At 37.5% G+C, this 26,967-nt stretch overlaps 2 protein-coding genes across 6 annotated transcripts in view; both read left to right on the plus strand.

Annotated features, from left to right (window-relative positions):
* MCU (mitochondrial calcium uniporter) overlaps positions 1–20,839 on the plus strand; it is a 198,748-nt gene extending 177,909 nt beyond the window's left edge. For all 4 annotated transcript variants that reach the window (XM_059397713.1, XM_059397715.1, XM_059397716.1 and 1 more), the window contains 4 exons: positions 9,581–9,741; positions 11,222–11,425; positions 17,397–17,513; positions 18,875–20,839. In XM_059397713.1, coding sequence (XP_059253696.1) covers positions 9,581–9,741; positions 11,222–11,425; positions 17,397–17,513; positions 18,875–18,952 — 560 coding nt within the window. In that variant the 3' untranslated portion in view covers positions 18,953–20,839. The remainder of the gene's footprint in view (positions 1–9,580; positions 9,742–11,221; positions 11,426–17,396; positions 17,514–18,874) is intronic.
* Positions 20,840–25,699: 4,860 nt separating this feature from the next.
* OIT3 (oncoprotein induced transcript 3) overlaps positions 25,700–26,967 on the plus strand; it is a 28,264-nt gene continuing 26,996 nt past the window's right edge. For both annotated transcript variants that reach the window (XM_059397718.1, XM_059397719.1), the window contains exon 1: positions 25,700–25,808. In XM_059397718.1, coding sequence (XP_059253701.1) covers positions 25,748–25,808 — 61 coding nt within the window. In that variant the 5' untranslated portion in view covers positions 25,700–25,747. The remainder of the gene's footprint in view (positions 25,809–26,967) is intronic.

Raw genomic sequence — 26,967 nt, forward strand, 5'->3', positions numbered from 1 at the left:
AGTAGATCCCCAGAACTTACTCATCTTACAATTGGAAGTTTGGCTACCCTTTGACTGGCCATACCATATACCATATAACCCAGTAATCCCACTTTTGGACATATAACCGGGAAATGCACTCCCATATTCATTAAAACATTATTCACAGTAGTGAAGATATAAAAACAACCCAATTATCTGTTTGCAGATGAATGGATAAAGGAGATGTGGTATATACATATAATGGATGTTATTCACCTGTGGAAAAAAAAAAGAAAACCTGCCGTTTGTGACAGACTGGGTAGAACTTGAGAGCATTTTACTTAGGAGTATTTTGTGTGTGTATGCGAATTACCTAGAGAGTTCATTCAATTTAAATTTACTGTTAGTAAAATTTAAAAGGTTCACTAATACATCCTTACATAAAGTATAATAGTATAGTATAAAGTATATAAATAGTATATAAAGTATATAAATAGTAAAGTATAAAGTTCACTAATACATCCTCACATAAAGTATAATAAGCGGGACAGTAAGCTTCCATATATTATGTTGTGAAAAACTAGGGGCTTTTAATCAATAACTAATTTTAACCATCTTGTCTAATACTGTGTTTTTAAAGCAGAAATGAATGTTTAGATTTTTTTTTATGATATTCTTTATTTGACAGACAGAGATCACAAGTAGGCAGAGAAAGGAGGCAGAGAGAGAGGAGGATGCAAGCTCCCTGCTGAGCAGAGAGCCCGATGTGGGGCTCAATCCCAGGACCCTGGAATCATGATCTGAGCAGAGGCAGAGGCTTTAGCCTACTGAGCCACCCAGGCTCCCCTGAATGTTTAGATTTTTAAATGGGGTTATTCCCAAGTTGAATAAAGGAAAGTAAAGGTAGAAAATGGAAGGGGGAGATATTCTCTTTGATTCTCTGCTAATCAATTCATCATTCTAACAACTTTATCTACATCTTTATCTACATCTCAGAGTTCTGGCATTCTTCCCTAGAAGTCAGTTTGAATATGAAGTTTATGAGCTACCTGTCTGGCTCACTTGGTGGAGCATGCAACTGTTGGTCTTGGGATTATGAATTTGATCCCCACTTTTGATGTAGAGATTACCTAAAAATAAAATCTTTTTTTTTTTTTAGTTTGCAAGGGTCAAAAGTCATTAGTTCATGGACTTATTATATATATTATATAATTCATGGACTTGTAATAACTATAAATTGAAGTGTGAAATTTGGTAACTCAATAGCATTGGTATAGAATTTTAAAATATCTTTTTAAAAAAGATTATTTATGAGAGAGAGAGAGAGTGACCGCACGAGTCAGGGGAAGGGCAGAGGAAGATAATTTCAAGCAGACTCCTTGCTGAGCGTAGAGCCCTATACAGGGCTCAGTCTGAAGACCCATGAGATCATGACCCGAGCTGAAACCAAGAGCCTGTCACTCAACCAGCTGAGCCACCCAGGTGCCCCTAAGATATCTTTTCAGTATTTAAAATCTTTTCAAGGGCACCTGGGTAGCTCAGTTGGTTAAGCAGCTGCCTTTGGCACAGGTCATGATCCCAGGGTCCTGGGATCGAGCCCTATGTTGGACTCCCTGCTCAGCGGGGAAGCTACTTCTCCCTCTCTCTCAAATAAATCAATAAAATCTAAAAAAAATTTTTTTCATACATCATAGCTCTCTTAATTCTGTTATTAAACAATGAGAGATTATGCTATTACATACCATTTCTCACAGAAGCCAAACTTTTAAAACATAGTAAAAATAAAAAACACAGGAAACAACAAGTGTTGGTGAGGATATAGAGAAAAAGGAGACAAGTACAGCCAATTTAAAACAGTTAAAATAGTTAAATAGTTAAAAATAGAAGTACTCTATGATGAAGTCATCACATTACTGGGTATTTACCCCCAAAATGCAAAAACACTAATTCAAAGGACTACATGTACCCCTATGTTTATAGCAACATTATTTACAATAGCCATATTATGGAAGCAGCCCCAGAGTCCACTGATAGATGAATGGGTGAGGAAGATATGGTGCATATATGTATACAATGGAGTATTTTTCAGCCGTTAAGGAGAACAAAATCTTGCCTTTTGCAATGACATGGGATGGAGCTAGAGAGTATAGTGCTAAGTGAAATAAGTCATAGAAATACAAATACCATATGATTTCAAATCATAGAAAAAAAACACTAAAAAACAAATGAACAAAGGTGAAAGACAAACCAAGAAACAGACTCTTAAATAAAGAGAACAAACTGATGGTTACCAGAGGTAAGGCAGGGGGTTCAGTGAAACAGGTCAGGGGATGAAGGAGGGCACTTGTTATGATGAGTACCAGGTGTTGTATGGAAGGGTTGGATTGCTATATTGTACACCTGAAACTAATATAACACTGTATGTTAACTATATGAGAATTCAAATTTTTTAAAAAGACCTTAAATAAATAGTAAGGAAAATCATTTTCTTTTGATAATGTATAAAATAGGCTTTAATTTTGTTGCCACCATATGATCTTCCTCTCCCTGTGTGAGGAAGATATTGCTGGCATCCAAGTCACCACTCTTTTTCAACTGCATCAAGAGAGCAGTGTGCATTTCTGTGTTTGAGAAAGTTGGCAATCATCCAGATGAGTAGGCATATTCCTCTTCCCCACATATACTTTTTAGTGAAAAGGCTAAACAGAAAAGAAACTGAAGGTACTAGAGCTCAGGTATCAAATGAGGAGGAGGAACACGAGGATTTTATATATACATGGAGCAATGGAACAAATCTAATAAAAGAGTTAATGAAGGAGAACTTTTCCAGGACAGTTTTTTAAGTTTTGAATTCTACCAACCCCCCCACCCCTGCCCTTTAACTTTCACTTCTCTCCTATTTTCCTTTTCCCTGTTTTGTTTTGGTTTTTTTTTTTAAGACTTTATTTGTCAGAGAGAGACCAAGTGCTTGTGCACAAGAAGGGGGAGCAGCAGGCAGAGGGAGAAGCAGGCTCCCCATGGAGCAAGGAGCCTGATGTGGGACTCCATCCTAGGACTCTGGTATCATGACTCTGGTATCATAAGCTGAAGGCAGATGTATAATGGACTGAGCAACCCCTGCGTTCCTTTCATTTCCCTGTTGATGGATAGCACTTTCGAACTAAAAATGTTGTGTGTCAGTAAACCTGAACTTTACACACTTACACCAGGCACTGAGGATAAAAGGCTTATTGATAGAGGATCTAATAAAGGCCCATTTAATGTTTATGTGGATTGACAGTCCGTAAGTTTTATGGATGCCTAAGTGTTGACAACCCTTGTACCTAAGGGTACCCTTGTACCTAAGCCCAAAATTGAAAGGGAAGAGGCAGAAAAAACCAAGGGGGCAGGTCATAGCATTAAGGTTATCTATAAGCATCATTGCGTTCTTTTGGCTGGATTGCCCTCTGCCCACCGCAGAATGAGAAGAGTAACTGTTTTATCAATTAGATTATTTTAAACCTAACCTAAATCTAGAATGGAGGGAGGAATATGGAAAAGGGAGTACAAAAGGTCTTTTATCTCAGTCCATGTTGAAGTAGTAATTAACTACCTTCCACTTAATTATTGGGGAAGAAGAGAATATAATCTAACTCAGTGGTTGTTGAAAGTTGTTGTGATAAGGAGAATCATTTTGATTGGCACCACTAAGCCTTTTCCCCATATATCCATCCAGAGGATATTGGAGACCTTGCTTCTCTCTTAATGATGTAAATGTCTTGAGAGGAACACTTAAAGGGCCAAACTAAATACAAACAGGAACAAATACTTTATCAGAGACTCAACCAAAGTCCTTCTCAAACCATTCTAGTAGCTGAAAAGACTTTTAATCCCTATTAGGTTAACACATCTTCTTGCCTTTCTGTACCTGAATTTCCTGGCACTGATGACATGTGCAGAAACGTTAACAAATATCTAAGTGCCTTTTTAGTGAAGCATACACAAGTCATCCAAAAGTGTTATCGTTAAGCCATTAGTAGATTTGTCTTCTCTCAAAATTTCATCTCCAAATATGTGGGCAAATTTTTCTGGGTCAAGGATTTGAGGTTGATGTTTTCCTCCACTTTGACAATACATTGGAACCATATTCTTCCTGACAAGAAAATCTAACAAAATAAAGCCAATTTTCCTGAGTTTACTGGGGCTTTAGTAGTTGGACATCTCTGAGATTGATCTTTGAATTATCATTTCATGGTTTTTTAATTGCTGTTAGAAAGTATGTGATTGCACATTAAATTTTATTTGTTTAGAATAGATAGTACATTCACAAGGTTAACTGCCAAAGTCAAAAAATGTATGGGAAAAAGTTTTCTTTTCCTTGTTCTACATCCACCCTTTGCTCCTTCTGTACCAGCAAGCACAGTTCTTAGTTTCTTATGTTTCCTGACAAATATTGTTGATGGATTTGTCAGAAAATATGAGTGCATAACTTTTTTCCCTTTTTATAATATGTTATATATATATGTATATATATTATAATATAATAATAGCATACATATATATATATATATATATATATATATATATATACATAGTATTTATATCAGTCCAGGTTCAGTTGTGGAGGCAGAACTATATAGGTATTTTGGAATAAAAGATTTATTATAGGACTGAGACCTTATGCGATTGTAGATGAAGCTGAAGAAGTAAGAGTGGATTCTGAGGAAGATGGTGGTTGAATAGGAGGACCCTAGGCTCACCTCCTTCCATAAATACAACTAGATAACTATCATCATCGTAAATACCCCAGAAAGCATCACTAAGGGCTGACAAAACAAACTCTACAACTTACTGAAGAGAAGATGGGGTACCTGGGTGGTTCAGTTAAGTATCTACCTATGTATGGCTCAGGTCATAATCCTAGGGTCCTGTGATCAAGCCCCTCGTTGGGTTCCCAGCTCAGCATGAGAGTCTCCTTCTCCTGTTCCCTCTGCCCCTACCCCTGCTCATGCTCACTCATTCTCTATCTCATTCACTCTCTCAAATAAATAAAAATCTTCTTTTAAAAAGTGGGAGAGAAAAGATTACATTGAAAAGGGAGTAGCAGACATAGCTGGCTTTTGTAACACACAGAAGCAGGCAGAGACTAAGACAAAATGAGAAGATAGGAATTTATCCTAAATAAAAGAACAAGATAAGGCTGCAGCTAGATATCTAAGCAAACATGTAAGTAACACACCTGCTAGAGAATTTAAAGCAGCTATCCTAAGGATATTCACTAGGCTTGAGAAAAGAATGGAAGAGATCATTGAGAACCTTACCACAGAGATAAAAGAGTTAAAAAGGAATTGGATGGGGGCGCCTGGGTGGCTCAGATGGTTAAGCATCTGCCTTCAGCTAAGGTCATGATCCCAGGGTCCTGAGATCAAGTCCTGTGTTGGGCTCCCTGCTCAGTGGGGAGTCTGCTTCTCCTTCTCTCTCTGTGCCTCCCTCCTTATACTCTCTCTCCCCCTTACTCTCTCTCAGATAAATAAATAAATCTTTAAAAAGGAGTCAGACATGAAGAGTGCAATAAACTAAAAGCAAGCTTGATGTGATGAACAGCAGCCTGGAAGAAGCTGAGGAACAAATTAATTAGCTAGAAGACAGTAATGGAAAGCAATGAAGCTAAACAAAAGAGAGAAAGAATTACAGAAAGTAAGAATAGATTTAGGGAATTCAGTGACTCCATCAAACATAATAACACATAAGTATTATAGTAGTCCCAGAAGAAGAGAGAGAAAAGAGGGCAGAATATGTATTTGAGGAAATAATAGCTGGAAACTTCTCTAATCTAGGGAAGGAAACAGACATCCTGATCCAGGAGGAACCATAAAACTCCCATCAAAATCAACAAAAGCAATCTACACCAAGACACATTGTAACTAAATTTCCAAAATATAATGATAAAAGATTCTTAAAATGGTAAGGCAAAAGAAGCCAGTAACTTACAAGGGAAAACCCATGAGGCCAGCAAGAGATTTTTCAACAGACACTTGCAAGCCAGAAGGGATAGGCATGATATATGCAAAGTGCTGAATGGGAAAAATGTTCAGCCAACAATACTCTATCCAGCAAAGCTATCATTCAGAATAGAAGGAGAGGTAAAGAGTTTCCAGACAAACAAGTTAAATGAATTCATGACCACCAAACTACCCCTATAAGAAATATTAAAGGGGACTTACTGAATGGAAAGGGGAGACCAAAAGTGACAGTATAAAAGGCAGAAAACACAAAAGCAGTAAAAAGTATTTCCATAAAAATTCCAGGAACTCACTTTAAAAATGATATATAATGTAATAACATATACTTAAACCATTAAGAGGAGAGGAGAAAAGAATGGGTTCAAACTTAAACGACCATCAACTTAATATAGACTGCTGTATGCAGAACAGGTTATATACAAACCTAATAGTAACCATATATTAAAAACCACTAATAAACATGCAAAGAATAAAGAGAAAGAAATCCAATATATCACTAAAGAAAATAAGCAAAACACAAAAGAGAGAAAGATAAGAAAGGATCTAGAAACTTAATGATGGACTTTATGTAGTTTTCATATTTTGCTATAGTGTATACTGTAATGTTGAATAATCTTGAATATGTGTCACTTAGGAAGTCTATGAGTGTATATGTAAGAAAAATACCTGGAAGTGGAAGGCTGTGTCAAAGGGTATGTGGATCAAAAATTTAAATTTTAAAGAAGGAAAATATTAAAAAGTACTGAAAGCCAATCTAAAGAGAAATATTTTTATAACCTTGGATTGAAAAAGAGCTTCCTAACTATAACATAAAACCCAGAAGCCATAAAAGAAAAGATTGATATAAAAAATAAATGTTCTACAGAGCAGAACCCTTAATACAAATATTAATTTTTAAACTAACAAGCTTTCATCGCTTCTCAGCCTTTTGACTAAGATCAAGTGTAAACTAACAAGCTTTCAATGAACAGTATTCTAACAGAGACGTATATTTTTGTAAAACAAATTCCAAGTCTGATTTCCAACTTTACAGATTCTCAGGATATGATTATCTATACATGCTTGATCATTAACATATCCATGCTACATTAGGAAAAAGAAGAGAAGAGATTCTGTTTAGTTTTGCTTATTTGCTTCCTTTCCTCTTTTCTTCCTCCCTCCTTCCTTACTCCCCTTCCTTCCTTGGACTTCTAAGCAAATACAGTATTAAAAGTTAAAATGGGGGCGCCTGGGTGTTTTTAAGCATCCAGCTCTTGGTTTCAGCTCAGGTTGTGATCTTGGGGTTATGGGATCAAGCCCCGCATTGTGCTCCATGCTCAAAGTGGAGTCTGCTTGAGATTTTTTCTCTCCCTCCATCCCTCCCTCATTCTCCCTCTCCCTGTCAAATAAATAAATAAATCTTAAAAAAGAAAAAAAGTTAAAATGGAAAAAGAAAGGGCATACAGGAGGAAAGTCATCGGATTACCAGTCAGATGATCTCTGTCCATTTCCTAAGAGCTATGCAAGTTTGTGAGTATTAGTTTTAGACCTCACTAAAGAGAGCAGCCACTTCATACTTGATTTTTTTTTTCTCTGTAGTGACTAGATCAGTACCTAGTACAAAAACATTTGTTAATCTTATCTCTCAGATTCAAATTCCTCATTTATAAATTTTGACTGCCAAGTTTACTCATGCTGTTATTGTGAGGATAACATGATATAAATAATATATGTGAAGAGATTTTATTAACTGTAGATGATTGATCACTACTTAAGAAATTGTCTTTTTGAAAGGGGACCCAGCTTTCAGGAGAAATATTGTTATTGATCTAGTAGAAACATTATAACTCAGTTCCAGTCATGGGGTCAAGAGACACAGACTCTACCACTGTACTGTAACATTCCAGATAAGCTACTGCCTTCCAGAGTGCAGCTTTCTCTTGTAACTTTGGAGAATGTAAAGCCATATGCAAATGTGAGCTACAACTTCAGTGCAAAGAAAGCCCTGTTGACATAGATGACTTCTAGAACTCAAAGTGTTCTTGCTTTTGTCTGTTCCCATTAACTCAGCACACATTTACTGAAGTGTGCAAGATACTGTGCTACCATTTTACTGTATCAGCTCTTCTCTAATCTAATTTGCTGCCCTTACTTGAATTTTTCATGGATTGAATTTCTGTGATAACTGTACTAAAGGACATCCTTGAAAAAAGTTTAAATATATGGCTAATTCTGACTATGGCTTATTTTGATTTAGATGAGTTACCTTATGCTGTACGTAACAAAATGTCACATTTAAGACTAACAAGATTTTATTTGATTTGATTTTTTATTCACATATAATGTATTATTTGCCCCAAGGGTACAGGTCTATGAATCATCAGGCTAACAAGATTTTATTTTATTTTATTATTATTTTTTTAAAGTGATTCTTTTTATTTTTTTAAGATTTTATTTATTTATTTGACAAATGGAGATCACAAGTAGGCAGACAAGCAGGCAGAGAGAGAGGAGGAAGCAGGCTCCCCGCTGAGCAGAGAGCCTGATGCAGGGCTTGATCCCAAGACCCTGAAATCATGACCTGAGCCGAAGGCAGAGGCTTAACCCACTGAGCCACCCAGGCGCCTCTAGGCTAGCAAGAGTTTAAAGCAAAAGTTTTCTTTCTTGTGTTTTTTGTTTTTATTCTTTGACAACTGAGATAAGCTGATTTTTTAAATTAGATTCTTCAAAAACAAAATTTTTAGATTTCTGGAAACACGTGCTACTCCCAGAAGAGGATACTGAATCAGAGAATTTAATGTGTTACCCTTTCAATCGTTCTCTTAACTTCATGCCCTCTAAAACATGATATTCAGGCCCAAACAGCTATATTCTTTTCCCAACAGGGGTAAATCAAATTTGGCATGATATGGGGAAGGTGTATGGGAACTAAGAGTTTTAGGATAATTGTATTTTTATTTATATCTTTGTATTTGCAAATTGGAAATACTGTGTATTTTTTCCTGTATTAAACAGGAAGAAAATCACAAATTAAAGTGGCAGGAACACAGACAAATTATAGATAAGCATTTTGATAAGCATGATCAAATTCTGAACCTCTCTACTAGTTTTTAACATATTGCCTAAGATTTTTGTTTTTATTTTTTAAAGATTTTATTTATTTATTTGACAGAGAAATAGCACAAGTAGGCAGAGCGGCTGGCGGAAGGAGAGGGAGAAGCAATTTCCCAGCTGAGCAGGGAGCCCTATGTGGGGCTTGATCCCAGGACCCCAGGACCTGAGCCGAAGGCAGACACTTAACCGACCGAGTTACCCAGGCACCCTTTTTTGTTTTTATCTAATGAGGATTATTATTATTTGTAATCTTATTTGTAGCATTTTGACTTCCAAGAATATAAAAGTAGATGTTGGCTTCAAAATTTTCAAGTCGCCTAAATCTGAACTGACTTTCTAGGATTTGTAGGTACCTCTTTTTTGAAAAGGAACTATCACTTTCCTTCAGTTGAACATGTATGGTGGGGTTCCTGTAGTAAATGAGTATGTCTTGTTTTTGTTATTGTCTAATAGCTCTGGGAATAGGAATGCTCCATCTAAGGCAAACACTAAAAAAAAAAAAATTGTAACCCCTTTCTTTTCAGACCTCTTAAGCCACGAAAATGCAGCAACACTGAATGATGTAAAGACACTCGTCCAGCAGCTGTACACTACTCTGTGCATCGAGCAGCACCAGTTAAACAAGGAAAGGGAGCTTATTGAAAGATTAGAGGATCTCAAAGAGCAACTGGCTCCCCTGGAAAAGGTGCCCATTCAAATCTCAGACTCTCCTCTTCAACAGTAATTTTCTAGAGCATATATGTTTGCTTCCCCCCTCCGCCCCCCCATCTTTTTTTGGTAATTGAGTTGTGTCAGTCAAACTAGTTCTTTAGTTTTGGGAACTGAACCATAACAAAGTCCAATCAAAGCTAAGAAAAAACTTGAAAAGGAATAGCTTTGAGTCTTCGTAGTGGGCATAGAACTTTGAGCTCTAAATGTCTGCCCATAACCAGATTTATGACCTTTGCAACAATTGAGTTAATTACTGATTGAGATAAGTTATGTGTGTAGGGGGTAATGATTTTGGCCAAGTTAAGAATCAATATTACATGGAATATTATGCACCTGTTAAAAATGATTGTGTAGACCTAATCTACATATTGCAATAGAAGAATATTATGATATTTGATGCAAAGTGTATTATAAAATGTGCATATTAATGCATACTATGATCTAATTTTTAAATGTGTTGTGCATATAGCTATGCATATTTATATATATGTATATGTAACCCACAGGAAAAATGTCAGAAGTATATTCCAAAATGCTAATAGAGTAGGGTGATGACTGGTTTCTTCTTTACATTTTTCCAGGTGTTTTATAATAAGCATGTCATTCTTATTTTTTAACAATGATACAAATATTTTCATTGTAAGAAATTAGACTATCAGAGATTAAGAGAGGGAACAGATACTCTTAATATTGTGCTTCTTCTCATTTACTTAAAAATAATGAACGTGTATCTCAAGGTTCTCATTAAATTTAAGATCATTAGAAATGTGAGAAATCAGACTTGAACTGTTGTGAAGGAGAATGAGATTTAAATTTGGCATTTTCAAGATGTAAAAAAGCATTGTTTTAATGTACTAGCTATAACAAAGTAATTATCATCTTTTGTTGACTATTTACTATGTGCTGAGAATTGTGCAAGTATTTGACCTGTAGTCCGTTATTTAGTCCTCAGAAAACTCTGTATGACACTGATGACGATACACAGATCAGGACCTGCACACAGCTGTTCTGAATCTAGAGTCCATGCTCTGACTCTCTGTACTTTCTGCCCCCTAGCAGACCCCTTGAGTAAACAGTGACGATAGATGAAATCTTACATGCTACAGTAAGAGAACACTGGCATATTTTCATATCCCTTTCTCAAAAAAGATAATTGTGTCGTTGGATAAAGAGTTGTTGACACTAACTTACTCCTGTAGCTTCACTATATTTTCATCTTTTCCTACTTCTAGGGTGAAACATAAAACACAAGTGTCCTAAGAAAGTGTTACTCCTATAAAATATTCAGTGAAAACTACAGATACTATTTAGGAAGACAAGTTACGTTTCCTAGAAGGGAGACTAACATGTCCTGATTATGAGCCCTATTTCTTCTGCAAATGTAAACAGTTTAAATGTAAAATTGGTTCTGTTTCAAAATACTGTATTGTTGATTGATCATGTGTGCCCTGTAGGTACGAATTGAGATTAGCAGAAAAGCTGAGAAGAGGACCACTTTGGTGCTATGGGGTGGACTTGCCTACATGGCCACACAGTTTGGCATTTTGGCCCGGCTTACCTGGTGGGAATATTCCTGGGACATCATGGAGCCAGTCACCTACTTTATCACTTACGGAAGTGCCATGGCAATGTATGCATATTTTGTAATGACACGCCAGGTAAGAATTCCTCTTCCAGAAACTTTTTATGAGATGCTAATGAAGTTTTGGGTGTCACAGTAGTTCTCTTTTCTCTCATATTCTTTCTAAAGCCATCTCCCCTTAAGTACTCTTTAATCCTACACACACACACACACACACACACACAGATGCACCTGTGCACATGTATGCTAATTGTGTATTATGCTCTATTCTTGGTGTTAAAGGTAAGGAATCATGGCTCCTAACCTCAAGAAGCTCACAGACTATAAAGTGAGCCATATAAGCCATTAAATTTAGAAAAAAATACCTTACAGAGAGAAGAATGATCTGCTGCAGGATAGCTTGCTCAGCCAAGTTGGCTTGGCTTTTGGTTTTTATTGAATTCTTGGAATGGAAAGTTAGTGATAACTAATCAGATAGTTAAATTCAACTCTGGACTATTTCTAAGTATATTAAGAGTATAAGTAAGCTTCTTTGTTACTGTTTTTGCTTCATAGAAGAGAGATGAAAATTAGATGTCTAATCACTTTATATGCCTGGCCTATTCACTAGCAACCAAGACTCATTTATTAAATATCAGTATCTGGAACTCATTTTTGTTGCCAGTGTTATTTTTACAGTAGCTTGAAAATCCTCTGGCACTTTAAAAAGTATGAAGGATTTACTATCACTTATTATTATCTGTGTGATACCACACAGATTCAACTTCCCTTGATAAAAATTTACAGTAAGTGAGACATGAGAACCTTTTTCTATTTTCTTAGGTACCAAAGCTGAGAATTGCTTCTCTTATATTTTTATATAGCTCTGATTGAACATAGGCATTTTGTTTCTGTTGTTGTTAGACCACTGGTCACAGGCCTATTTATGTGTGAGAAAATGAAAGCCCCCAAATGGTATTTAACCTTTCTGGGCCTCCCAAACTTATCTGGTAGAGAAGAGAGACAATAAACTGTTCATGTCGGCCATTGTTTGCCCAGAGTATCTAGCACCAGTCCCATGTCTGGCTCATACTCATTACCCTGAGTGAACAGAACTGAACAACCAGATCAGTCATGTCTAATCACAGCTCTGGACATGGCCTTGCTGTCTGTCTGTCTTTGTTTCTTTCCTTCTCATTCTCCTCTCTTCCCTGTTCCTGTCCCTCATATACACACCCCTTTAATAGGTTCTTTTTATCTGTTGATTGAAGTCCAAACTCCTTAGCCTGATAGTCATAACTGGTTCCTCCCTGTCTTCTCCAAAGGTCTGTCAGTTCCCTACAGTATACTTACTGTGTGTTTTAAACAAATAAAATTATATTCATTATTCCCCCAAATGCCCTGAGTTTTCTACCACTTCATTCCTTACTTCCCATCATTCTGTCAGCTGGGAGTTCTCCCTGTGGATCTCTACCTATTATATTTCAAGGTTTCTTAAATACTGATCTTTCATGAACCTTTGGCCAGTTCCCTACAGACAACTTTGAACTCTCCTTCTGAATTCTTGTAGCACATTGTACCTCTCATTTCACTTATCCTACGCTATCTTGTATTATAGTTATTCACATATAATGTCTTCACTCTTCTACTAGACTATAATATCTTAGGAGGAGAGGCATTCAGGGTTTTGTTTTTTTTTTTTCCAATTTCTATTTCCCTTTAGCTACTTTTTTTTTTTTTAAGATTTTATTTATTTATTTGACAGAGCAAGAAACAGTGAGAGAAGGAATACAAGCAGGGGGAGTAGGAGAGAGAAAAGCAGGCTCTCTGCAGCCCAGGACCCTGAGATCATGACCTAAGCTGAAGACAGACGCTTAACAACTGAGCCACCCAGGCATGCCCCGCCTTTAGCTACTATTAATCCATTATTGTCATCATTGTAATTCAATATTCACTTCTGCTTCTTTTATGACATACTAGGCATCAGACCAATCCTCCCATGAGGAAAAGTTAGAATAGTTAGATAAAACTTTAAATATATCTGCCTACAGACACTAGAGAGCTTATAAGATAGCAAATTACCATGCAAGGACCTGAGGAAGAGGAATTCCAGGAAGGTAAACCTGGTGCTGGGTGCTTATACCTCTGGGGATTTATGCTGACTAAGCAGGGTAAGACAGAGACCAAGAAGCTGAGCAAAACTTGATGATCTAGAAGGATCAAAACAATTGAGATTGTTTGGTTTGGAACCTCTAATAGCTACCATTATCAAATAAGGAGGATCCTCTTGTAGGTTCTCTCTGAACCATAGCCCAACTTCATTCATCTCAATTAGACTAAGGTATTCCTAGAATAGTGATAATCCAAAACTGCTAGTGCTCATAGGCTCCAGGCAGAAGCAAACATAAATTATCCCTGGAAGAAAAAATATTTAAAAATGTAAAGACTGGAAAGAAATAAAACTGATGTTATTCAAAGGTCTTCGTACGTTAAAAATAATATATATATATATATATATAAACATGTACATATATTTGATTAGAATCCATAAGTGAGTTTCATAGGGTTACTGGATACAAGGTCAATATACATAAATCAATTGCATATCTATATGCCAGCAACAATTATAAAATGAAACTAAAAGTAATCGTGCAAAAGATGTGCAAAATCGCTATGCAGAAAAACATAAATTTAAAGGAAATTTCTGAACATGTTCACAGACTGAAAAGTAAATATTAAAAAATGTCAGTTGTATTCAAATTGATCTGTTTGATTCCGTGCAACCCCAGTCAAAATTCCAACAATTCTGAGGATGAAGGGGGGAAGATTTGAATAAACTGTTTCTAGAATTTCAGTGAAAATGTAAAAGCCTAAGAAAAGCCAGTGAACCCTTGAACAAGAAAAATTAGGTAAGAGGATTTGCTCTACAGGATATGGAAGACTGTAGCTTTATTTATAATATTATAGTAATATTAAGATAATGGCACAAAGACAAATAGTCCAATGGAATAGATGAGAGAATATAGAAACAGATGTGTTATAAATGAACTTTTGATTTTAAAAAGGTAACACTGCAAAGAAAGAAGAGTCTTTTTCTACGAATGGTGCTAGGACAATTGATTATCCATATTAAAAATAAAATGAAATGAACCCATCCTTACACATCCTTAATTAACAAGAATTAATTCCAGATAGATTATAGATATAAATATGAAAGCTAACACAATAAAGCTTCTGGAAGAGGGCCACCTGGCTGGTCCAGTCTGTAGAGCCTACAACTGTTGATCTCAAGATTGTAAGTTCAAGCCCCACGTTGGGTGTGGGAGAATACTTAAAAATAAGAGCTTTTTAAAAAATAAAATAAAACTTCTGGAAGGCAAATAGGAAAATATGCCAATTACTGTGGAATAGGAAATAATTTCTTACCCAAAATGAAGTGCTAACCATAAAGAATAAGAATGATAAAGTTGACTGTATTGAAGTTAAGAATTTCTGGGGGCTCCTGGGTGGCTCAGTTGGTTAAGTGTCTGTCTTTGGCTCAGGTCATGATCTCTGGGTCCTGGGATCGAGCCCCACAGCATCTGGTTTCCTGCTCAGCAGGGAGTCTGCTTTTCTCTCTCTGTTCCTCTGCCCCTCCCCACCTCTCTCATTCTCTCTCTCTCAAATAAATAAATAAAATCTTTTTTAAAATATTAAGAATTTCTATTTATTAAAGAACACCATTAGGGGTACCTGAGTGGCTCAGTGGGCTAAAGCCTCTGCCTTCGGTTCAGGTCCTGATCCCAGTGTCCTGGGATTGAGCCCTGCATCCGGTTCTCTGCTCAGCAGGGAGTCTGCTTCCCCCTCCCTCTCTCTGGCTGCCTCTCTGCCTACTTGTGATCTCTGTCTGTCAAATGAATAAATAAAAATCTAAAAACAAAAAAACACGATTAAAAGGGCAAACAGGCTGGGAGGAGATATTTGTAGGGCATATACCCAACAAAGGATCCATAACCAGAATATATTAACAAAACCTATAAATCAGTAAGAAAAAACCAGACAACCCAGTAGAAAAAGATGGCAAGAGATTTGAATAAGCACATCTAAAAATGGAAGTTCAAATGGCTAATAATATATGAAACAAAAATGCCTCAGGCTCATGAGTGATCAGGAAAATGCTATAGATCTCCAAGAGAAATGAAAACATGTTCATACAAAAACTTGTGCAGGAATATTCATAGCAGCATTATTCATAATAGCCAGAAAAGTGGAGACAACCTAAATGTCATCAGTTTATTAATGGATAAATAAAATGTTGCATATTTATTCAATGGAATATTACTTGGCAACAACAAAATAATGAAGTACCAATACATGCTACAAATGGATGAACCTCGAAAGAAGGCACTCACAAAAGGCTACATGCTATATGATTCCATTTATATGAAATGTCCAGAATAGGCAAAACTGCAGAGGCATAAAGTAGATTAATAGTTGCTTGGAATTGGAGATGTTGAGGGAGATGAGAAGTGATTATTAGAGTACAGGATTCCTTTTTTTTTTTTTTTTTAATGAAGTTTTATCTATTTATTTGTCAGAGAGAGAACACAAGTAGGGGAGTGGCAGGCAGAGGCAGAGAGAGAAGCAGGCTTCCTGCTGAGCAAGGAGTCCAATGTGGAACTCCATCCCAGGACACTGGGTTTAGGACCTGAGCACAAGGTAGATGCTTAACCCACTGAACCACCCAGGTGTCCCTAGAGAATGGGATTTCTTTTGAGGATGATAAAAACTGATTGTAGTGGTGGTTGTGCAACTTCATGAATACACTAAAAGCCATTGAACATTATACTTTAAGTGGATGAATTGTATGGTATGTGATTTATATCTCATGAAAGCTATTTTTGAAAAATAAGGTAGTACTTCACACATACCAGAATGACTTTTTTTTTTTTTTTTTTTTTTTTTAACTGGCAATACCAAGTATTGGCAAGGATATGGAATGATGGGAACTCTCGTATCCTGCTGATGGGAATGTAATTGGTACCACCATTTTGGAAACCTGTTTTATATCACTTCTTAATTTGAACACAGTCATACCTTATGATCTAGGATCTCCATTCATAGGTGTACATCCAATAGAAAAGAAAAGCCCAAAAATGTTCTTGGCAGCATTATTCATAAAAGGAAAGCCTGGAAACAACCCAAAGTCTTATCAGTAGTAAAATGGATAAATTGTGATGTAGTCATACCATAGAATATAACCTAGCAATGAAAATGAATGAATTACAAAAGTATGAATATCACAAACATATTAAGCAAAAGTTGCTGCACATAATACCTATTGTCTGACTCCATTTTTATAAAATTAAAAAAACAGATAAAATTAAGCCATAGAGTTCAAGGGGATTCATGCTTAAGCAGTAAAGCTGTAAAGAAAACAAGAAAATAATTACCATTAAAGGCAAGATAGTGATGAGTTTGGGAAGGAAGCCTGGGTTAATAATTGGGAAGAGGTGGGAGGATGCCTTCCAGGTTGTTGGCAATGTTCAATTTTCTTTATCTGGTGGTGATTAGCTTATTCATTATGTGATGATTCATGGGGGTATAGCTCAGTGGTAGAGCATTTGACTGCATTACGTGATGACTCATTGTGATGTACATTTTTGTTTTGTGTACTCTTACACATGTGTTTCACAGTAAAAAAATGTTCAAGAAATAAATATTTAGGGGCACATGGGTGGCTCAGTGGGTTAAGCCTCTGCCTTTGGCTCAGTTCATGATCCCAGGGTCCTGGGATTGAGCCCTGCATTGGGCTCTCTGAAAGTAGGGAGCCTGCTTCTCCCTCTCTCTCTGCCTGCCTCTCTGCTTACTTGTGATCTCTCTCTCTCTCTCTCTCTCTCTCTCTGTCAAATAAATAAGTAAAATCTTTAAAAAATTAGTTTAAAATAAATTTTAAAAAAAATATTTAACACTGCACCTACATCAGTATCTATCTTTGCACGTGTGGTGAACCTAATCAGCAGTTAGTGCTCATTTTGTAAAGATAGTGTTCTAAGGACTAATAATTTAATTTCTCCTTTAATTTGTAGGAATATGTTTATCCAGAAGCCAGAGACAGACAATACTTATTATTTTTCCATAAAGGAGCCAAAAAGTCACGTTTTGACCTAGAGAAATATAATCAACTCAAGGATGCAATTGCTCAGGTAAGTTTTCCAAAAATAAAAATAAATTCCAGTCCCATTTTGTATGGTATTGGTATTATAATAATAATTGTTATTATTATTACCATTATCCATAACTGTAGTGCTTCAGTGGGTAAACTCTGAAAGAATGATCACACCCTCTTCTTCCTGTATTAATTATTCCTCAGTTAATAAAAATGTGAATTTTAGCATGGACATCTCTCTGGAAAGTTTTAGAACACAGCAGGTGAAAAGGTGATGGGTTCTATCTATCCTATTAACAGTAGCATATTGAAATTTGTAGAACTATTTTTCCTTTTTTTCTTTTTGTTTCCTTAAAATTGTCTGTTTTTACTTTTCTCTCTTTATAAAATCTTTTTACAACAATTTCGAAAGATTTTCCACCTAAAATGTGTGGTGGCTATGGGGGAAAAATAAAATCCAAGAAAGATTACTGGAAATGTTTGCCAGGCACAAGTCTCAGAGTTTATTGAACTAGAAGATGCTGTTTTAAAAGAGATGTATTTTATTTTTCATAATAGTTACCTCTTTCAAATTTCTGCATGTGCCTCCCTCCGATATCTTTGATTTTGCTGAATAAATCTTCATTCTTCTTCTCTGTAGTCTTATATGACTTCAGCGATTTTTCAGAAAATCTCTAGAAACTCTGCCGTCTTCTATAACGTTTGGTTGCTCTTCTCTGTCCCTTATTGGTGGTGGGGTTGTACTTTGAATAGGCTTAGTCTGTCTTCCTGCCTTGGCCTAAGTTGATTTATGTCTTCTGTTGCTCTGCGTGGTGGTTCTCACCTGGAAGGAGCGCATTAGGCTGAGGGTGGGGCTGAAGCATCCCTGGAGCTGTTAAAAATACAAATACTCCAGCCCTACCCTCAGCCTACTAATCCAGCTCCACAGCTGAGGTCCCAGCCAGTGTGAGTTTTGAAAGTGCTGCCCTTGACAGCACATCCCTGATTTTAAAATCACTAAGCAAAAAAACTGAAACAACTACTGGAGGAAGCACTCAAGTGTTGAGCAACGGAAGTTCAAGTTCCGGATCCAGACAAAGGTTTGAGAAACGCCATCAGGGTGCATCGGATGCTCGCACGGTCCTGAGCCTCTGAGTCCTGCCCTGCTGACAGCACAGCCTTTCCTGGAGGCTCTGTTGACAGGTGATCCTGCCAGGGCAGACTTCCATTCTGGTCCCCTTTGGTTGTCCTATGCCTTTAAAGCCCTTTGCTTCTGAGGCAGTCTCAATTTGAGAGTAATTGAGATGATTTCTGGGATTCATAGTGATGCAGAAAAAGACAATTACCTTTTCTCAGGAGGGGATAATATCATTGAAAGCTTCACTAGCCGGTTTTTCTGACCTTTTGTTTCTATTTTAGGCAGAAATGGACCTTAAGAGACTGAGAGACCCATTACAAGTACATCTGCCCCTTCGACAAATTGGTGAAAAAGATTGATCTACGAAGAGCCTCTGAATCCTGGCAGAAGGAACACCTGTTTATAACTCTTGCCTTTTTAATTAAAGCATTGCAGGTGGAAGCTGGGAGCCAAGTCGGGGTAGAGGGTTTTTACCTTTAATTAAAAAAACAAAACAAAAAGGATCTTAAGGAAGAAGAGGAAGTTAAAATCTAAGGATCAGGCTTTGTGGAATATAAGCTCAAAGGGCTTAGTGAATATTGTCTTAATCAAGCATCTTAGTTTCTGGATGAAAATGATGCATTATATAGTTGAGAGATTCATAAAGAGAAAAGGATGCTGGGGGTGTTCCTTTCTTGCATCTTCTTGCAGGGTCAGCAAAACAGTAACACACCAGCACCCCACTCAGCTCTAATTTTTTTTTTTAATTTGACTTTTCTTATTTTTGACATAGGAGTAAACAAATATACCAGAAAAGCAAATCCTCAAGGTATGTGGGTGGCAAACAGAGTCTGAGCCCGTGTCATTAGCATTTATTTTAAATTGGACCCAGTCTCTGCAAAGTGACCAGGAATCTCTCCTATTCGTGTCCCTTTTCTGACCACCCAGTCCTGTTGGTTATGCTAATTTTATCCATATGAGAGTTGGAATCAACTTATGACTGTTTAATAATTGACACTTTGGATTATCCCATAATACTTTCTTCGATGTCTGTATATTCCAGTGCTCTGGATCAGTACCTAGGAATCATTGGCAACACTGCATGAGGTTGTTTTGTTTTGTTTTGTTTTGTTTTTTATTAATTAATCTTTAAGAGGAGGCAGAATTTCCCTCCTTTATTTAACTCTCCTATTGATATTCCCCTCTCCCTCCATAACGCAAATCCGAGGGGGGGCGGTATTCAGCTATATTACCAAATCAGGAAGACGGTAAGGTTTACAAATTGGCTAAAAATCATGGCTCTCTAGCCATTTCAAACCAGAATAATCTCCTTGCTGTTAATCTGCTCGTGTGACAGCATTCCAGCCCACCCAGATGGCGCTGCCTTGTCTGGAGACTTTGTTTATCTTGAAGGACACACACTTCCACACTGTTTGTGAGCCCCCCACCTCCACCACTTCAATGGTTGTAAATCAAGTGTGTGGATCTCCAAGGGTGCAATTTATCTTTATACAGGAATACATTTCTACGGCTTCCTTCAACCTACCCTCTTCACCCTCTTTTTTCTTATCTTAAATTGAGAGAAGGAAGAATTAATCTTATACTCTATCAAAATATTTTCTACCATATTTCCAGATGACATCTGCACTTGAAGAGTCAAAGGAATCTGTGTCTAATATCCTGTTTTTAACGACTGTGGGGGCAGGATGGAAAGGATGATGAGGCTTGCCACACAGCTGATCGGCTTTTTCTTTCACACCATTCGCCCCTCCTCATTGTGGCAAGGAGGTTCTTTCTCATTTTCTTCCTCTTTTGGGATCATTGTGTATGAAAAGAAACACTTGCAATGACAAACCCAGACTCCAGGTGCCTTGCAGAGGTTGAAGGCCTGCCCAGACCGCTGCTGCTCTGCTCCTGCCGCCGCCCCTTCCGCTGGCATGATGGAATGAAAGGATGCATGTCTCCCCTTCCTTCCAGTGCCCCCGAGTCGTTCCACCCCTTCCCTCATTTATTTTTGTTAAGTTCTGTGAATTATTTTTAAATCATCTATCCTGTTTGTGTGCAGGTTTTTAAGAAGAAACAGCACAGTGCAACGAGCAAATCCTTTCAGGGTGTGTGGGAGGCAAGGGAGGGAAATGTGGAGAAAAGTCCTTTAAACAAATAGCAAAATATTGAACATGTGTAAAATCCTGTATCATTTATGAAATATGTATAAAAAGCAATGTACCTTCTGGAACAATAAATACTTATTCAATTTTTGAACTATAGTATCTATCTATTTCTTTAAAGCAAAACAAAAAACAGCAGCAGCAGCAGCAACAAAACTTACTTTCCTGTGATTCTAGTGGAAAACTGTTTACTTCCAAAATTAATTCTTTTTTTTTTTTTTTTTGGTAAGATTTTATTTATTTATTTGACAGCGAGAGAGGGAACACAAGCAGGGGGAGTGGGAGAGGGCGAAGCTGGCTTCCCCCTGAGCAGGGAGCCGATGTGGGCCTTGATCCCAGGACACTGGGATCATGACCAGAGCTGAAGGCAGCCACTTAACGACTGAGCCACCCAGGAGCCCTAAAATTAATTCTTATAAAAATATCATTTTGAAATTAAATTTGGTTCCTAGAGCCTGTATTTTTAAAACAGGCATTTTTTTTTTAAAGATTTTATTTACTTATTTGACAGAGAAAGCATGAGTTCCTTGCTCAGCGAGGTCTGCTTCTCCCTCCCCCTCGGCCAACCACTCCCCCTCCTTGTGCTCGCTCTCTCTGCCAAATAAATAAATTAATTAAACAAACAAATAAATTTTTAAAAACAGGCATTTCGTTAATGCTTCCTGAATCTAAGATGGTCAATATTTTCTTAATTTTCCAGAGCCATCAAAGATTAAGTGACTTCTACAAGCAGAATAAAGCCAGTGGCAGTACTGAGACTAATATCCTTATATCCTGATTAACAGGAAAATTGTCCATTATATCAGACACCAGATTGCCCAGTGTGGTCTCCTGGACTTCAGAACACTGTCCAGGAATGAACCAAGATTAAATATTCATTTTTTAAGACTTTGTCTCAAATTTGACCAAAGCAAATAATGATCACCAAACAGGAAAATACCACGTGCTACCTACTCCATTGAAGGCCTATCAAAAAGCGTACGTTAAACGCCTATATTCAGTGCAATGTGAGATGTCTGAGAGCTTCCTGGAAGACATCCCTGGGACAGAATTAAAGTGTAAGAAGATAAGATTGAAAATGTTTTGATTAATGCCTACATATATATTCAACAACATTGTTAGGCTTTAGTGAATTTTCAGTGGAGATAATGAGAAGAGGTAAATCCATTAGTGTAAATAATGCGGTTTTGTTAAAAGATGATAGACCTTTAAAGCTGGCAGTAAAAAAGTTCTCTCATGGTATGATTGTTGGAGTGGCAATCTGGTATCTCCTTGTTAAAAATGCAAGTTCTCGGGGCGCCTGGGTGGCTCAGTGGGTTAAGCCTCTGCCTTCGGCTCAGGTCATGATCTCAGGATCCTGGGATCAAGCCCCTGGTTCCTCTCTCTTTCTCTCCTCTCTCCCCTGTGATCTCTCTCTCTGTGTCAAATAAATAAATTTAAAAAAAAAAAAAAAAAGCAAGTTCTCTGATCCCTACTGAATCAGAAACTAGGCATGGGGCCAGCAATCCGTATTTAATAAGTCCTTCTGGTGATTTTAATGGGAACCATTGATCTAGTCAAACCAGTGGACATCTATGTCAGAACTTACCAGTGAATCCTATGACCAAACAACCCAGTGACAGAGGCTGGTGAGTATGGTGAATATGGTAAATAGAATAGAGCTCATGTCACATGTACTATTGTATCTTGCTTACTGGCAGGAGAATAGTAATGAGCACATAGTAGATGCTCACAAAAAACAAAAATAGGGGCCCCTGGGTGACTCAGTTAAGTGGCTGCCTTCAGCTCAGGTCATGATCCCGGGGTCCTGGGATTGAGCACTGCATCACTATTCATCAGGGAGTCTGTTTCTCCCTCTCCCTTTGTCCCTGCTCATACTCACTCTCCTTCACAAAAATAAAATCTTAAAAAAAGAAAAAGAACAACCAAATACGTTGAATTTAAAAAATCAATGTAGCAAGGTTTCACAGAAAAGTGGAATTTCTTAGATTTTGGAACTCAGCTTCACCAAAACTGTTAAGAGTTATGTCTCATTTTTCTGGGATGCTGCGTGGCTCAGTTGGTTAAGTGTCTGCCTTTAGCTCATGTCGTGATCCCGGGGTTCTGGGCTCGAGCCCCACACCAGGCTCCTTGCTCAGAGGGAAGCCTGCTTCTCCCTCTGCCTGCTGCTGCCCCTGCTTGAACTCATTCTCACTCGCTCTCTCTGACAAATAAATAAAATCTTTTTTAAAAAAGAGAATTGTGATTCTTTTTTAAAAGGATGTATTTATTGAGAGAGAGCAGGGGAGGGGAAGAAGGAGAGAGAAAATCTCTAGCAGACTCCCCACTGAGCATGGAGTCAGTGGCAGGGCTCCATCCCACAACGCCAAGATCATGACCTCAGCTGAAATCGAGAGTCAGTCACTCAACTGACTGAGCCACCCAGGTGCCCCAGTTATGGTTCATTTTTATTACCGCCAACAATATTTAGTTTGTTGCTCTCCCAAGTAAGTACAGATTCCTTGTCTTCCAGACATACTACATAATTACTTCCTTAGGATAAATGTATATGTTAATTTTAATGAGTTATACTGAATATAAAATTGACCCACTTTACAAATTTTCATTTGCATTCATTTTATAAATGTATCATTCATTGAGCAATCCCTCATTCTTGAAATTGTCCTCAGCTCCTGTGACCTGACTTCGGTTTCCTTCTTTAAATCTCTTCTTCTTTGTCCTATTTGCAGTATCCTCCTCCTCTGCCCACATCTTGATGCTGGGCTTCTCCTGGGTTCCATCTCGGACCCCATTTTCCATGGATGATCTCACCCACTCCCTCCCCCCATTTATATGCCAGTAATTCTCAAATTGTTAGGTAAGCTCAGATCTTTCCTGAACAGCCAACTGGTTTGTCTACCTCCTAACTGATCTATTTCCCCCTTATGCAATAAATTCCCTTAGAGGGAAATGCATCTTAGTGTAAAAAATTGACAAAATATTAGTAATTGCAGCTATGTTCCTTATTCTTTCTACTTTTGTATATGTTTGAAATTTTTCATCATAAAAAATTAAAATGAGAGGGCAGGTTAATGAAAAAGGAGAAAACAGGAATAAGAAAAAAAAAAAAAAAAAGGTCTTACGATCCTGGGAATGCTTGTTTACAGAACCAAAGGGCTATCTGTAAAAGTCCTTGACTCTGGCAATCAATCCTGGCAGCAAATCTGGGTTTATCTCATGCACACGTCCTCTGTTTCTCTGCAACCCATATGAAACACTCAGAGAGTTTCTCAGGGACAGGAAATTGCAGGGTTTTGTTTTTTCTGTTAAGAACACTAACTCTTAACTGCAATGAGGCAGTTCCTCAGTCCTAGAACCATCAATTGCTGCCATCAAATTGCAACGTAATAAGCTAAAAATGGTCAAGTTGCCTATGTTCTGCTAGCATTAGTGATAAAGTGGCTAACTATAAATTCAGATCACAGGAAAACCCATGGTAGCACATGGTAAACTCTGTACTTGGGGGAACCACTTTTACCTTCATCACTGTCAAAAACAAGAGACAGCATGGCACTTGGCCCCTAGTAGCCTCTCATGTTTAATTGAACTGAAACCCTTAGAGGAAAGGGGCCACAATAATTAGAATGCCACTTAGCATAGGAAAAAATTATGATAAGAGATTAGGAAGACAAATTTATAAATTACTTCCTAAAACAATAAATATTCCTTCCCCAGTCACTAGAAATTTGATTAGGACAAGAAACATAGATGAGAGAAAGGATAAGAATGATAGAAGCCCAAAGCATCAGGTCAATTAAGATTGGGAGGGAGAAAAAAAAAAAAAAAAAAGATTGGGAGGGAGAAATTTTGGTTTCATTCATATCCTTCTTTAATAAAGTACTTAAAAAACGTTTGGGGCACCTGGCTGGCTCAGTTGATAGAGCATGCGACTCTTGATCTCAGGGTCATGAGTTCAAGCTCCATGTTGGGCATGTCCTACTTTTAAAAAAATGGTAAAATAATAACAATAAAAACAAAACCTTCCCCCCTACCACTTCTTTTTGTCCTTCCCTTTCTCATTGTCTTCATTAACAGTGCTTGCTAATTCTTAGGTGTCCACACACTATGGAATGTCAGGGAGCTGGCATTCTGTTGCCTGGGGGTATGTAATACACAGATCCTTTCTTTCATTTTGCCTCTTTGGCCTAAAAATGAAATTCTAGTAAATATCACTTTTTAGTGTTGTTAATTTAATGAGTTGTTCCTAATTTGAAGCCCCTACCTGTATCTTGGTGTGAGAATTAGTAAAATAAGTAACCCTAAGCCATTTTAAATTGGGGTAAGAAAGGCACTATGAAAACATGAGGCATTGCTGCTCGAATTGGTAAAAACACAACTAAACTTGGTTTCTTTAGAACATTTTGAGACCAAGGACCATAATACAACACAGTTAAGAGCTTGCTTCAGGACAATATCTTCCCCACTCCACACCTTTCCTTACTACTTTTTTGTGTGCTACTGTAAACTCCTTCACCGTCTGACCAAGACATTTCCTAATGACCAGCTACATCAATCTGGCTTTATCCCATTCTCATTCCGTAAGCAATGGTAGGGCTGCAACATCATGAAATTAATTCCTAGAAGTCACAAAACAAGATTTTGACAAGAGGGGATGTCCTTCATTTAGAGTTTCCTTCTGGATAAGATACTGGGGGCCTTGTTGCAGGGAATTCTTGAGAGAAAACAAAAGGAGGATGAGGGATTGTGATGGGTCCCCTCCCCCAAAGAAAAATATCAATAACCCTGTTGACAGTGTAAAACAGTGTTTCTATCTGGGGTCAGGGCCAGAGCAAGGGATACCGTATCCCACTCATCCTCTTCCTCTGATAAAGCCCCAGCCAGTACAGTAAAGTCTTCTTTCAGAAGAGCCTAGCTGCCTTTTTTTAAAAAGTGCTTGAAAAAGAAAGGGACAAAGGACAACTGGAATTAAGAGGATTTCCAATCTGTTCTGGTGGCTGGTCCAGAAGGATGCTTCAGTCCCTGCTTCTCACCTGCCTCTTCATCACAATGATACCTGCATCACCAGTGGGTGAGTCTTGCGTTGAGCACTTGGCACAACACACTTTTTGTTGTAGGACTTTGCTATTATGTCCAGATTAAGAGTATCTTAAATTCCAGTATCTTAAATACTGGTTTTAGAATAGTGTCAGAAAACCTATGATAACCTACCATAGATACATTTTCAAAGATTTCCTATTTCATGTTCCAGTTAGCCTCTTGCCTGGGCATCCGGAATTCCCGTGGATCTACCGTCCCCAACAGCTTTCCACTAGATAAATTTTTCTCGGAGTCCATGTAGAAAGAATTCTAACCTCTTTATATAATAGGCACTTTTGCAATTCCAACTTTAAGAGCAAAAATATAACCTTTAGAGTTGAGGATAGAGGGTTTTTTGTTTTTTGTTTTTTTTTCTTTAATGAATACAAGGTGCTGAACGAAAGCTCTATCCCTGTGAAAGACAAGAACTTCTCAGTCTGGACATCTGAAAAATATGACTATTGCATAGACTGAGGGAATCTTAAACTCTTTCCCTCCTTAGCCTTGGCACCAAAGTTGCCAAGAAGGCAAAACAAAGTTTCAATTCCAGTTACTAACACATTTCTCCTTTTTCCAATAGAATTTAAGTTCTAATTGGAAGAGAGGGTGAGAAGAGGTTGAGTTGGACAGAGCCATCCTTCTCGGCCTTCTGTGTAGTTCTGTTTAGTTGACCCTGATTTATTTCTTCACGATAATTCAGATCTTGCGCTAGCACCTTCAAGGGTACACATTAAAAATAGGCTTGAGACCCTAAGGAGATGTGGAAATTAAGGTAATATGGTATCCTAGATGGGATCCTGGAATAAAGACACAAGCAAAAACTAAGGAAATCTGTACTATGGATTTGAGTTGATAATAATACATTACTACCGGATCATTAATTGTGTAAAAGATACCACACCAACGATTGATGTTTAATAATAGGGGAAATGGCACTGAGTATATGGAAACTCTGTACTGCTTTCTCAAGTATGCCCTAAATCTAAATCTATTAGAGTTTTGAACTAAGTTTAATTACCCTGTATCTGCTGCCAATAATTAGCCAAGACTTGTCTAAGCAAAAGCCGCCCCCACCACCTCGGAATTACCACTTCCCGTTCTTTCCTTTTTATTACTTACTTTCCCTTTAGTACCTCCTGTTCCCATCACAG

The sequence above is a fragment of the Mustela nigripes genome, chromosome 4, assembly GCF_022355385.1.
Source record: "Mustela nigripes isolate SB6536 chromosome 4, MUSNIG.SB6536, whole genome shotgun sequence".
Taxonomy (NCBI): Eukaryota; Metazoa; Chordata; class Mammalia; order Carnivora; family Mustelidae; genus Mustela; species Mustela nigripes.